At 45.1% G+C, this 14147-nt stretch overlaps 1 protein-coding gene across 5 annotated transcripts in view; it reads left to right on the top strand.

The window, feature by feature from the left end:
* Positions 1–14147, top strand: part of LOC310899756 (deubiquitinase DESI2-like) — a 55514-nt gene that overhangs the window by 28469 nt on the left and 12898 nt on the right. For 3 of the 5 annotated variants that reach the window (XM_083836655.1, XM_083836654.1, XM_083836656.1), the window contains exons 2-4: positions 7669–7741; positions 9078–9171; positions 10216–10357. In XM_083836655.1, coding sequence (XP_083692781.1) covers positions 7669–7741; positions 9078–9171; positions 10216–10357 — 309 coding nt within the window. Of the gene's footprint in view, positions 1–4540; positions 4681–7668; positions 7742–9077; positions 9172–10215; positions 10358–14147 lie in introns of all 5 variants that reach the window. The other 2 variants (XM_083836653.1, XM_083836652.1) reach the window with 1 other exon arrangement.

Genomic DNA, 14147 nt, shown 5'->3' with positions numbered 1-14147 from the left:
TGTGCAATAGCACCGCTTGTCCTTCTGCAAGGTTTTTTATGAGACCACTGTCTGGGTCAGGCTCTTAGCACTGGCACATGCTGTTCCCATCTCCAGCAACGTCCCCCTTTAGTGGCTTCATTGGATGCCCCCAGTCCCACCCCTGCCTCTCCTTCAGGCACAGTCGGAGCTGAGGTTAAGGGAAGCAGGTGGAGGTTAGGAAAATGGCATATTGCTTCTCATATGGCACAAACGATCTACTACAAATACCACGTTGTGTACACAGACGCCTGAGCTGGGCCATTAGTGTCACAACTGGCATGACAGACCCTTGGTCTGGTGGATTAACTTCTGCCAGCTTCTTCGTGAACCTGCAAATGGAAGATATGGGTATGTTCATTCCGCAGGAACAGAAAATAGTTGCTTAATCCAGCCAGCTAGTTGCCCTCTCTCTCCACTGATAAAGCAGGTCCTCACTCAAGCTCTGAAACACCGGTTGGGTGAACGTTTGCTCTCCTCAGCAGGAGCAGACTATATTTAGTGCAGAATATGCTACCTTCTAATAACAGGTTACAGATGTGTATGGTTGCAGGCAAAAGATACGCAGGGGTCAGCTTCCTTCCCGGCGTGGCTGCAGGATAATGCCTGCCATCAGTGCAGTAGGGTAGAAAGCAGAACGGTGGCGGAGAAAGTAGATGGTTGTGAGAGACTTCAAGTGGTGTCATATTGAGCCAGGACTATGCCTGCCCTTTTGTAGGAGGAGGTGGTAAATTGCAACACTGAAGGTATCCCATTCTCACAGCTAAATCTTTTTTCATAATTTAAAATGTAAAATAGTCAGAGCCTAGCCCAAAGTTAACTGCTGGAATGCATACTGTTTCCTTTCTGCAGCATGATTAATGTTGTTCTTCTGTCCTGCTGTTCTTCCAGTAAAATTACATTACATCACAACACTGAAGCATAAGTAGATTTCCAACTCTCCCTCAGCAGCAGCAGTAGTTTTTAATCCACATGTGGTGTTTAGAAGCCACAGAAATAAGCTCTTTGTTTCATGATTGCTAAGATTTTAGCATTGGCTCGTGCGTCAGGCAATTCAGAAGTATATAATAACGTCTGAAAAAACACTGAAACTTGCAAAGAAATTCCTCCTGAGGAGATAGCTAAGGAGTGTATTTAACTAACTGGAGAGGAAAAGATCCTTTGCAGAGCAGAGCCTGGCTAAAAAGCAGAAGAGCTGCCGAGACAGGTGGCTCTCGAGGCCTGTGGAGGCCTGGCCTGGCCTTCCTCTCAAGTTGGGTGCAGTTGGATGTGACGCAGGCCTCTCTGATGTGTTGGGTTGCTTTGTCTCTGAGCTTAGTGTTTGTGGGGTTGTGTGAAGGATTACACTTAGCAGCATGAGCTGTAACGCTTAGCAGAATAAGCTGTAAATTCAGGCTGTCATTGCCCAGGAAATTCCCGGTTTGAGGTGTATTGATGTGAATGATGGGGAACTGTCCTAAACAGCAGCTGAGAAGGGCTGGTCTGGGAGGTTAAAGCTCCTTCCATCCAAAATGCAGTGGAGCAGAGTCAGCTGCACGCACAGATGCTTTGTCTTTTTCTTCTTTCTGTAATGTGACTACTCCTTGGATGTCTCTTCTCCAGACAGTTCTTCTAAAATGTCCCAGTCCAAGTCTGAAGTGAGGTCCCCAAGTCCTACCTTGTATGACCGCTCATCTCAGTGCTCCATGGAGCTCTCTGGCTTTATTGAAGCTGCAGGCATCTCAGCACTTGGTTGCTCTCCTGTAGGAAACCCTGTGGTTCCTTCTGATCACTTCTGATCGGATCACTTCTGCCAGTAGGGTTGTTCATGAAGATGCCAGTGACCACTCTGGGAACTTTTCCTTGAGACTTGCCAGCTATTACCTTTCGCAACTGGAGAATGATCCTGTGGATTTGGTTTGTAAACAGAGAACTGCTTACTGCAGTATTAAGTTTCACTTAAATGCCAGGTAATGCTAAAGAAAGTTAGCATAGGTGAGTAAAACAGGCATTTTTGGCTAATTGGATTTGGAGTGGCCTGATGGGCTGCCAGACCCTGGCCCATGAAGCAGAGGTCTTGCAGACTGATGCCTTTTGCCAGCAGCAAAAGAGCCTGGCATAGAAAGTGATCCTCCAGCTGGGAAGAGTCATGTTCTGCATGTGCTGTAGGGTGAACACCTATCCAGACAGCTTTTCCCAGGTATGAAGTACCAAAGACAGGTCTTTGTCATCACTCCTCCTCTCAATATCCTGTTAGGCTTCTTGTTTTTTTTATTAGTTGCTGTTCTGCCTGAATGCATTTAAATCCTTTCATGCTTAATCTGTATTCACAGTACATTAGGAAAATAGCATTTTAAACTTGGTTAATTTACAGACCTTGGAACTACAGAGAACTGAGTGTAAAAGAGACGCAGGTCACACTGAAATGAGCTTGGGTCTCATCCAATTCTAAAGAAAACTTACTAACAGCAGCTGTGCTGTATGATTTGATGTCACTCCACATGATAGTGAGTTTTTATTAGAGCTCTAGGCCAGGAGTGAACAGCAGAAGGGTCAAGACACGTTGGCAGAACTGTGCACACGCTTAGGGCTGTGGGACACGAGTGAATACTGCTGCAATATGACTGAAGCCTCTTGGCAAAGATCTATCGGAAGCCTGCTGTCCTGCATGTCTATAGTGAGATAATGCTTCCTTCACCACTACAAGCATTACTCAGGGAATAGTCTGTGAGCTGTTTCGGGCTCTTTCCTTCCACCTATATGGGCCCAAGATCCTGGTTCAGAAAAATGTATTGGAGAAAGTGAAACTCTTCTGAAGTTGCTGAACATTTTCTACCTGACTGTATAGGGCTGAGATTTCACTGATGGATTTCCTGTAGTGATTTCTAGCTTCACCTCTGTTTTTTTCTACTCTCATATTTCACATCTGGATCAACAAATCTCAGAAATTAATGCTAGATACTACTTTGATGCTTCCTGACTTGGTCTCTTGCATCAATCTGGTGTTGCATTTAATACTGACTTTTGGTTTGAGCTTTAACGTTGCAGAGGATTTTTCTGGTGTTTGAGATGTGACCGATCAGTGCATTTATGACTACTCACACTCCTCTGCAAGTTTCCATGAAGTTGCCTAGGTAAGTTAACAGCGGAGGCCAAGCACTGCAAAGGCCAAGACAAAGCCTCAAGGAAAAAAACATTTTGTGTTAAGTTTGCATAGTGTATCAAAGGCAGAGGAGCGAAGGAAGGCTCCTTGACAGTCTAACTCCTTCAGGGAGCCCACTAGTAGCAGCTGGAACCCTGAGTGTCCGCCCCTGGGATCTGTCAAGCCAAGGGTCTCTTCTGCAGTGAGCCAGCTCCCCCATCCTGTGGACAGGAGATGTCACCTCTGCAAGGGAGGGCTTGGTGTGATGGCATGTGACTTGGCTCTCAAAAAGGAGAGGATTAAACTCAAGCCCAGGAGTAGGGCAGATAGTCTGTGATGGGACTCGTGTTGTCAGGAGTGCTTCATGCTTTGAAGACTAGCAGAGTGTGAGGGAATCTGAGCATTTCCTTCAGTCCCTTAACACTATACACATCAGTAGTGTCAGAATATTATCTGTAGCTCTGGTCCCCCATTACTGTTCTCTTGCTCCTAGAAGCAAAGTTTTGCCAGTTGATTCACGGGGAAAAGGAAGCAATCCTATTGAATTATATGCATATGGAGGAGGAGATTTGGTTATTTACTGGTTCATAATCTACAAGTATCACACTGTCTGCTCCTCTATCCCAGATCTTCCAGAAGCATATCAATATAATGAAGCTTCTTAGTTTCTTTTCTTCAAATTTGGGATATGGTTTGCTGTCCCGGTAAGATTTTCACTTCTGTCTCTGAGTATGAAAGATGAATAAATAAATAAAGTGAATAACACAATAGCTGACTCAGAGTATCCCCTAGCATCTAAACTCTCACTGGACACTTTGATCTCTGAACCAAACCAACTGTGAAATCGGAGATGGCTTCAATAAAAAACAGAAAACTTCAAATTCTACTTCATCAGGGACTTGCGTGAAAAGCTCTTAACTGATATACTGTAAAATGAGAATAGCTTCCTCTCTGGGCTTGAATTTTGAGTCCTGGGCCATCTCCGGCTTTTGTGAAGTCTGTCTAGCCTTCCTCTTTGCCTCTCTTCACTTCTGAGCTGTTCTCTGTCTTGGCTGAAGGTGGAAATAAGACAGATTGCTCCAAGTCCTTTCTGCAGGGTTTATGACACAATTTTGCAGGCAGCATGCAATGCAGCTATGAATCACGAGTCCCTTTAAGATACTGCTGAATTCAATTCCATAGCTCTTTCAGCTGGCTCAGAACAGGCTGTAGGTTGTGTGGTGTGTTTTTTTTTTTTTTTTTTTAAATCTAAGATACAGCCAATTTACTCAAGAGATGAGTATTTGCTGACTGTTGCTGCTATTCTTATGCTCAGAACTGCAAAGCCCTTGGAAAACGAGGCCAGCTCATGCATGTGTGTACAAACCTGGCTTCAAATCTGGCTTGGATTCTCTCTTCCAGCTCAGCAAGTGACTGACATGTTCGCTTCAGCACAGCTTCCTCCTGAGACAACCCGTGGGCTGTGCCAAAGTGCCGTGAAGCGTTTGTTGCGTGCTCGGTCACACACCAGCGGCAGATTCTGCAGCACCCTGGAGATGGGGGTGAGATGAGGACAGCAGCAGCCGTGATTCAGAGCTGCTTTGCATTTTGGTTTTGCTAACAGTTCACTGCAAACAAAAATCCTCAGTATTACCTAAGATGCAAATCAGATCCCACTTCACTAACACCCCCGTGTTGTCAAGGTTATTTGAAAGGAAGCGCTAAACCCGTACAGCTTCTGTTCAGGTGAAATTCAGGTGTGGCTGAGGTTGTTACAGTTAGGTCCATAACAGTTTGTTAAAGGGATTCATACTGAAGAATGCAGCGTATAAATATGGAGGAGTCCATGTGATGCTTGTAGTCCTGCAGTACCTGGTGCCAGCCAGAGAAATGCTGCTGTCCCTCTCTGGGGGGCAGAGGGTGGTTCTGGGGCTGTGGCTCTGCTGGGAACAGGAGCGGTGCCCGCAGGTGGGGGACAGAGGGCTTTGTGATCTGACAGCACGAGGCGGTCATGTTTGGTGTGTTATTTGTCCTGTTTTTCTACTTATTTGTTGTTTGGATGCCACAGAAGAAGGAAAAACTATAGCTGAAAGTGGCTTTCAGTTCAAGTTTCACGTTTGAAGTACGAAGCCTGATGCTGATCAGCCCCAGCAGGTAGCCCTGACTTTGATAACTGGCAAGAATGATTCCAACTTAAAATAAATCTTGCTGTTAGTTACTCCTCTGAGCAAAGCAGCTGGTGTGACCTGGGCACGTTGTGGTTGGAATTTTCCTGTGAGACAGCAGCTCGGCCTGAGGGACGAAGGCAACCTCCTTACCTTGCCCGCTGGGAGCAGTTACAGGAGGGCTCTCTGGAAACCAGCGCTTCTCTGAAGCTTACTGAGGCCATCTGAGAGTCTGAGGAGCTAACCCGTGAGACCTGAGGAGAACTGAAGAGAGAAAAGAAAGAACTGATCTGAGGGCTCTGTGCCCACGTGAGATGGGCTTTGGTCTTCTCAGGAGATGCGGCTGGTGGCGTGTGGGCTCCTCCATGCGGTCTCCGCCTCTGCGTTGTCTTCCCCAGTCAGAGCAGGGATGCCCATGCTGCAGAGGACAGGCCAACAGAGGTCTGTGGGGAAGGGCAGCAAAAGGCAAGGGGACGTTTATTCCTAAATACCAGCTGTGGCCCTCAAAAAGAGGGTTCACCGCTAGTGCAGGTGCTCCATCTCAGCTGGTAGAGGTTGAGAGCTACTTGATCTAGCTCCAGTCCAGTGCTCTGATGTATCCAAAAACCCAAGAGTTTGTATAATTCAATGAAGAGAGAGGTGGAGGTGATATGAGGGTTGAAAAGAGCAGTGGGCAGGGGTCCAGCCTGGGTCAGGAGGTTTGCTGGTGTCCTGCAGTGATGCATCGTTTATGATACCAAAACTCAAAGAACAAGGAGCATTACAGGATATCCTGAAGGGAAAGGAAACTGCTGTACTGCCAGAAGCGGGCATTTTGGGGGACGCAGTTCAAGGTATCAGTACTGACCAACCCCATGTCAAGTCAGGCTTGGGCCTTTGCTTTTCATGCCAAAACTACTGTGTTTTTCCCTAGTCGCAGTGGTCATGCAGAAACCATTTCCTGGTGATTTACAGAACTACTGCATTCAGTGCAGTCATCAAAAATGCATAAGCAAGCAGAGTGAGGAGAGTAGATGGAGTATGCCAGACCTCTGCTTGCCTAGAGCAGAGGGGTCCATGCTCATACCGTGGCAGCTCAGTGTCGCCAGGCACCAGGGATGCTGCAGCCTATTCTGGCTCCACCAGAAGCTGTTGCCAGAGCCGTAAGGGAATTTTAGCTTAATGAGCCCGTCGTGTTGTTGTACAGGGATAAGTGAACAACATTCACTTCCTTGCAGTGCTTGATTACAATAGGAATTGTGCTGCTCAGAGTTACTAGAGATGCATTTCCACTGCCATAAGCGAACTGTAAATATACCAGGCGCTGGCAGTTTCCACTCATTGCCTGAAAACATCGTTTCTGTGGCAGCGTAGCTCTGCAGCTAACCTAATAAATGCTTGTGCAGAGCAGGGCTCATGATCTCTAGTGCAGCACTGCCCTGGCATGGCTGTATGGCTTCCCACTCCAGAATTAGCTTAGCTGGGGTTTGCTTGGATGTCTGCACTGTCCTTCATGGTATGGTGGAAACAGGCCCTGAGCAGTGCTGGTGGAGGAGCGGTGCATGCGTGCTGTAGTATTCCTCTGCTCTATGTTCAGTGAGGAGGAGATGGACTCCAGAACAACAAAGTCATTTAACAGCTCCTCTTGAAAATTTGTCTCACACTTTGGGTGAAGTTGTGGTCATCTCAGATATAATTTCGGAGCAGCGGACCTTTGTCTCTTCTGAAAACAGTGCTTGATACTGTAAGGTGCCTCTGAGCAAAATGTTGGCTAGTATGCTCAGAGCTTCTTGTTTCTTTTCTCGGAGATCCTTTTTTTTTTTTTTAGATGTCATATAGATAACTACTAAATGGTGCTTCTCTGACTAACACGAGGAATAGATTTGTCTCCGAGATCTCATTTCCTGAGTAAACATGCCTAAAACTAACCGATTAAAAAGTAGATGTTGGGAGGTGTTGTAAAACTGTGTACAGAAAATATTTGGGAATGCTTTAACTCAAGATCTTCACTATCTTGAAAATAAGACAAGTAAATTGGAATGGAGGGGAAATGGTTAGCTAGTTAAGGGAAAAGAGAGATGAATAATCATATATCCTATGGAAGCTGGGTTTATGCAGGTTCAGGTCTAGTTGTATCTTAATATAGGAAAATGCCTTACATGGAAAGGATTAGATGAGTATTTTTTTTGGAGATGTAATCCCAGCCAGCTGTATAAACACAGTGCCCACTTCTGTTTCTCTATAAGGAGTCTCGATTTGTCTCAGGGAAATTTCAGAATTATCATTGTCCTTAAGAGAAGCTGCCTTGAGGAAGGGAGATAGGGGTATATGCCCCAGGGCAAGATCTTTTTTTTTTTTTTTTTTTCTGTTAATGCTCCCAAATGCGCTTTTTTTTTCTTACTGTAGTACTGGATAAACGAATACACCTCCACCTTGGGGATTGGTGTCTTCCACTCTGGCATCGAGATCTACGGCAGAGGTATGAAGTATTTCCTTTTCATTACCTGTAGAACAGAGAGAAAATTGCATGGCTAGTCTGATACAGAAAATAATCCCAAACGTATAGCTTTTGGCAAGGAGTGAGAAACTCAGCCAGCTTTGTTTTAGAGTCCATTGTGGAGTCCAGCTGGAACTTGTGCAGTTCTGCCATGAATAAAGTAGTTCTTTGTATCTTCAGCATGTAATTGCAGCCTCTATAGCTTGTGCAGGTGTGTAGCAGGCTGGCAGATAGGGAGGGAGGACCAAACAACATTGGAAAGACCTGCAACAAAGGAGGAGGAGAGACTGGGGAGGGGGAAGAGAGATGCGGATCAGTGGCTGTCTTAAAACCTGCATAAGAATGTTTGTACTAATTCCATGCCAGAATAAACCAGCTTTGCAGTAATTCTTTATGAACGTCTGTGCTTTAGAAGTCTTAGAATTTGCATCTCCAGATCTTGGAAGCTTTTATTTTAAAACAGCAGAATTGAAAAAAAAAAAATGTCTTGCAAGGCTTTTTGAAATGGTCTGGATAGGGTTGAAGTTGATTACAGCACCCAAGGGATGCAGTCAAGCTATCCAGAAAAACAGCTGTAGCACAGCGAAGCCAAAGGACAGAACATCATCACAGACTTTTTGTCTCCTTCTTCAGCCAATGTTAAATGGGAATGACTGGGGTTACCTCACTCGTGATATTTTTAGCTAGTGCCATGCAGCAGATAAAAATCCCTGGGGTGCTGTGTTCTGTCTTGAGCACAGCAGCTTTCACAGACCATGCAAGGTGGCCTGTACAACATGGAGGGGCCTCTAGGCTCAGCCCACATGCTAAGGCAGCAGAGTGTAATCTTTTTTTTTTTTTTTTTTCCCTACAAAGAATTCCCTGTAGTTGCCTGCCGTGCTGCCCTCTGGAAGAAGAGGACTGATTTCTCCCTACTTGAGAAAAGATTTTTTCTAGCTCGGTGCCACCACTGACAGCCTCTCACAGCGTTTCCAGGTGCCTCCACCACAGAACTTTCCACTGGCCTGTATAGGCACAGAGACAGACCTGGAGAGCTTTCCTGGTGCTGAGGAGTAGATTAGCAGCACTAACTGCTAATTAGCTGTGCAACCACTAGTATTAGCACTGATGAAGCCTGCTCTGGAGCCGAGGCTGTGAGAGTATCCTCGGGCTGATAGGTACCTGGACAGAGAGACTGGCTTTTGGAGTCTGGCTGAGGCTGACTTTAGCGGTAGCCCAGCCCCTGGTGCTGATGCTGAGCCACGCAGACAGCTGCCATAGACTTTTTCCTGACACAGCGTTCATTCGATTACTCACAGTCTGTTTCTTTCCTTGTCAGAGTTTGCCTATGGAGGGCATCCCTACCCTTTCAGTGGGATTTTCGAGATCACACCTGGCAGTGCGGTAGAGCTTGGCGAGACCTTTAAATTCAAGTAAGGGCCCTTTTATACGTCTTCCCTGCTCCCCCCTACAATGACAGCTACTAGAGGGAGAGGGGAAGTCCTCTCCTCTGGGTCCCCCTCTCCCTCTCATTAGCACCCTCATTGCCTCCTTTACATGATCCTGGTTCAAAGGCAGCCCTGCAGGGGTTCTGAAGGCAGATTAAAGGGTGTACAGCAGACAGGGAGCAGTGCTGAACTGTGTTTGGCAGAGTTTAAATGTATACAAATGCCTTACAAATGAATGTAGTTCTCTCTTCCCATTTTCTTTGCTTTCTGTGCTCCTGGTTTCATCTGTCAGCAAGAATGGGAGTAACTGTGTGTTATGCAGAGCCAGTGCAGAGGGGAACAGCAAGCTTGTCTTTTCACGAGCATCGCCTATTTATGGATATTGCACGGAGTATGACAAGTCATCTCCTGGGTTTATTGCTACACTATCACAAAGGACAGGCCAACTGCTAGAGAAAACTGAGAGGATACTTCATTAAGGTGCTATTCAAGGTGTCCAGGCTTTGGGGCTGTGGTTCAAGGAACTGCCCGTGGCAGATGGGACTTGCCCTTCGCAGACTGCCAGTTTACATTGAGGGATGATGGGGACTTCTAGAAGAATGAACACTATTGAGTGAGTACTGGGAGAAACAATATGTTTATGCATAAAACTATGTCTGCTTCTTCCTGGCCCACACTGTGGAAACCCTCTCCACCAAGGGAAACGCATCTCCTCTGTCCTACTGAAAGCTTCTGCAGAGGGGCTGCGGGCAGAGTGGGAAGCAAGCAGACCGGTAGAGCTGAGACTTCGCTGGTGTGAGCAGGAGGCTCTCAGGACTGGTCCTGTGCTGTAACCAGCTTTGTAGATAAACCTGAGGATATTAGTACGCCATTTTGTTAGTAAGGGTCTCTCTGATAGCCCCAGATATTCATGCCCCTGTCTTATACCTGGCCTTCTTGCCATTGCTTTTTCTTTTCTTTTCCCTGGGTACGTATCACTCTCTACACTGTAGCTTTCCATGTTTTGTGTTGTATTTTGTTCTTAACTAGAGAATCCATTGCCTTGGGCACCACAGACTTCACAGAAGAAGATGTGGATAAGATTATGGAAGAACTGGGCAAGGAGTACAAAGGCAACGCGTACCATCTGATGCACAAGAACTGTAATCACTTCTCTGCAGCTCTGGCTGAGGTGGGCACAACTATCTCCTATTTTTTTTTGCTGCTTCAGATTTGTAGTAGTGCTTACAGAAGGGGAGCTAGGATCAGCACAGCCTGCCACTTCAGAGTCAGTAGTCAGCTCTCCTGTCTCTGCCCTTAATATTTTTGAAAACCAGTTGCTGTTCCTAACGATGGGGTTAGGAGATGGAGATGCGTCAGGTTTGTCACAGGTTTGGTCTAAACTGCTGGTAAAATTTGGACTGCCTGCATTGTGGCTCACTGAACAGGCTGCTGAGCAGGAATTGGAAAGGCAAACCTGGCTTGTATGCAGATGTGCATTGTTTTAATAGCAAGAACATAAAGAACCTTATATGATGTGAAAAGGAATAAAAGAGGTTCTGCTAACGCAGAACGGTTCTGCTAGCGGTGTTCTGCTAACAAAATGTTGCAGTGTTCAGGAAGTGAGTGTTCCTTTTCCTTATTTAATGTGCACCATCTAAAACTCATTTTACAAAAAAGTATTGATTTTTCTCATAGCTGTCTTTGGTGCTTACATATTTCCATGTTCCCAAAAACGCTGTGAATTTTAACAGAGCTGTTATTTCTCTTCAGAGATAATTGAAGCACAGAGAAATGCAAATTTACCCTCTTTCCTAATTTGAGATATTGATTATTTAATTTTTGAATTGACAAATATATTATTTTGGGAGAAAGCTGCCTTCCATCCTATCCCTAGCTGAGTTGTTTAAAGCATGTTTCCATTAAGGTATGTGTATTTCAGCACTTATGTAAATCTGTATTTGGGATCTTGACCCAGTGCCAGAAAAGAAATGAAAAGAAGGAAATGCAAGTGACCTTCCATTTAACAAAACAAAATCAATCAAACAAAACCACCACCAACAAAAAAACAATGCCACTGTTCCTGTGTCTTCCGTAGGCATTTTACAGCAAATGCAAGGATAGAATCTCCTCCATGTGGAGAAAGACCATTTGAAATCTGTTAAGACAAAACCTGTCTGAGCTGAATGCAATGGAAGTTTCTATTCTCCTTTCCCAACATCTGAATGCTTGCTTAACTTTACAGCCTTGGTACTTTCTTTTGTTGTTGTAGTTCCCATTAAAAACAAACAAAACCCAAGCACTGTCCCCGTCCTTCCTCCCTAGATTAGACTGCTCATATCCCTGCCATGTAGAGCTGTAAGGTACAGCCTTTGGCTGTTAAAAGCGAGCCGAATGCATTGACTACACAATGTGTGGCACTCAAGGTATGTCTCACCATAGAGGGTAGAAAAAAGAACTGAGATTTGTGCTCTGAGACCAATTCTGAGACTAATCTGCTTAGTGTTTGTATTGTCCTTTCCTTCAGACTCTTCATCTGTGAACCAGCAATAATAATAATTAATATCTATTTATGCACAGCCATGTTATGTGGTACCTAAAAGCAGAAAACGGGGAAAAAGTATTCAAAGACTTAAAAGAAAGGCTGTTAGAAGCTTTGTTTTGCAGAATAAATCTGCCCCGGAGCACAAGCAGTGTGGTGACTTCAGGTTGTTCTGAGCCTCCTGACTACTGCCAGGCAAGTCTCATCCCTGCTTTGTGCCTGACTGTCCCCTCTTGTATGCTGGATGATCTCCTTCCTTTGAAAAGTGTTTGAAATTTCTTCCTAAAAGCTCTCATCTGCGAAGGTTAATTAGCTGGCTTGCAGCTTGTGTTGCTCTATATCAGCAAGCCCTATCAGAGCTGGAACTTGAGAGCTGTGTGGTGATGTGTGGGTTCAGGTGTTCTCACAAATGGGTCTGGCAAGCCTGGAGACGTGGCTGTACGGCCGTGTGCTCGAGGGCTGTGCGTGGTGCGTGACCTTCCTAACTTCCTTGCTGGGCTGCGGGCTTGCTAATTCATATCCATACAGGACACCTGTAGGCCAGGCTCCTCATCCTCACACGGACTGCTTGAAGTCACAGGAGTAGGACTTTGAAAGCAAAGTTTCTGTTTTCTTGTCCTTTTTAATAGTATTTTCTCAGCAAATAGAACATATATCTAAAATCTTTCATCTACTTCTGCCTACGAACAGTTATTCCGTTAAATTCATGTTTAATATAACGATGCTTCAGGTCTCACCATGGTAACTGGCAGTTGTTGTCTTTAACAGTTATAAAACTTGGTGTCTAAGCAGGCAAAGCAGACTGACTATGTTAATGGTTAGGGGATGTCCAGACCTATGTCATGAACATTTGGCCATGCATCTTGAAAAATCCCTGGACGGCAGCAGGTCCAGCACAGGCAAATAAGCTCTACTCAACGATTGGGCTTGCCTTTTTCTTGATACTTACCTCTGGAAAAAACTCATTTAGCTGTGCTGTTATATGCCACTGTGGTGCTTAAGCCTCTCCCTACAATTCCACACATCCTTTCTGGGCCTTCTGATTTTCCTGCCCACGCTCACTTGTGAGTTACAAGGGGCTTTGTTACTCCCTTGCTGGTACTTAGCTCTGAATTTTCCTTTCTCGCTGCTGCAGACTGCAAAGCGTGTTTGGACTCGCTCAAGACTTAGATCTCTTCCCCACTTTGCCAGTTCCCCATGGCCTTCTAACGTGCAGTGACTGGATCAAAGCTGGATGGATCTATTAACAAAGCAACTCCTGTGGAAAGAAAACTGCGAGTGCCGTGGTTTCAGCAGCAGAAGTTCAGACTTGAATTTCTCCGATGCTGTTTCATGGAGAAAGCTTTCTCAGAGTGAGATTCAGTGAACATGCTGTGTGTGATCAGGAATCTTTTCCTGTGGATTTTCTGAGAAGTATTTCCTCATCAGGGAACTTCAGAATGTTTAAGAAGTGAAGAACTACCCCAGATTGTAAATCTCTGCCCAGGAAGTGCTGCATACCATCTTCGCTACAGTTTTGAAGGAAGTTCTGCTGTAACACAATGCAGAATTTCCTGGTGGTTAGTCATCAGAGAGAAATTAGATGCACTCCCTGTGTATGTACCTGGCTTCAATTTAAGGTAGTTGATACACACACCACTTAATACCCCTTGGCGGTCTCCCTTTACCCCCACAATCTGTCAGTGTGGGAAGGTGAGGGAGCTTGATCTAATTAGTGAAAATCTAGTTAGTGTTGTTTCAGCCACTCTGACTGCTGCTATATGGTCCCGTGGTACCCATTTTTATAAAACCACTTAAGCAAATTGCTTGTGGGTTAAAATGAAGAGGTTCATCAAGCTGGAATTAGCAACTTGCCTACAAGGAGCTTGTTCATTTCATGTTGCTTATGTTGACAGTCACCAAAATCAAACAGTATCAGTACCATGCTCTCTGAAGGAACTGTCCAGGAGGATGGGCATTCCTTTTAGGGGACTTATGCCTATGACTTCTGCAAGGAAAAATCAGTCAGGCCACCAGCAGCCAAGCCCAAGCTTTCCATGCTGTTCTGAGCTTCTGTGCCTTGCTGCGTGTCAGTACTCCAGGCACTTCAGGGAGGTGATGCAGCAGGCACACAGCAGGGATTTTAGCATTCTGATAATATTATGTGTGTGGGGAGAACGCAGTTAGGACCACATCAATACTGGGTGAAGTCCTTCTGTTTGATCATCTGTTGTTAAGTCACTGTGTTCCTAACAATTCCAGCAATACATACAAATGGCCTTCACGGAACAGCAAAATATTTATGTTCTTTATGAGTTGCCCTGGCTGATGAAAGGGGCTATTTAAACTCTCCCAGATGGAAAAATATTGGCTATTAAACATTAGGAAAAAAATAAAGCCTTTAAAAATAAAAAGAGAGGCGAAAATAATTAGTCCTTTCCATAATGTGATTTGTTGAGTT

Source organism: Anser anser (assembly GCF_964211835.1).
Source record: "Anser anser genome assembly, chromosome: 5".
Lineage (NCBI taxonomy): Eukaryota > Metazoa > Chordata > Aves > Anseriformes > Anatidae > Anser > Anser anser.
This window is presented reverse-complemented; position numbering and strand designations above follow the sequence as displayed.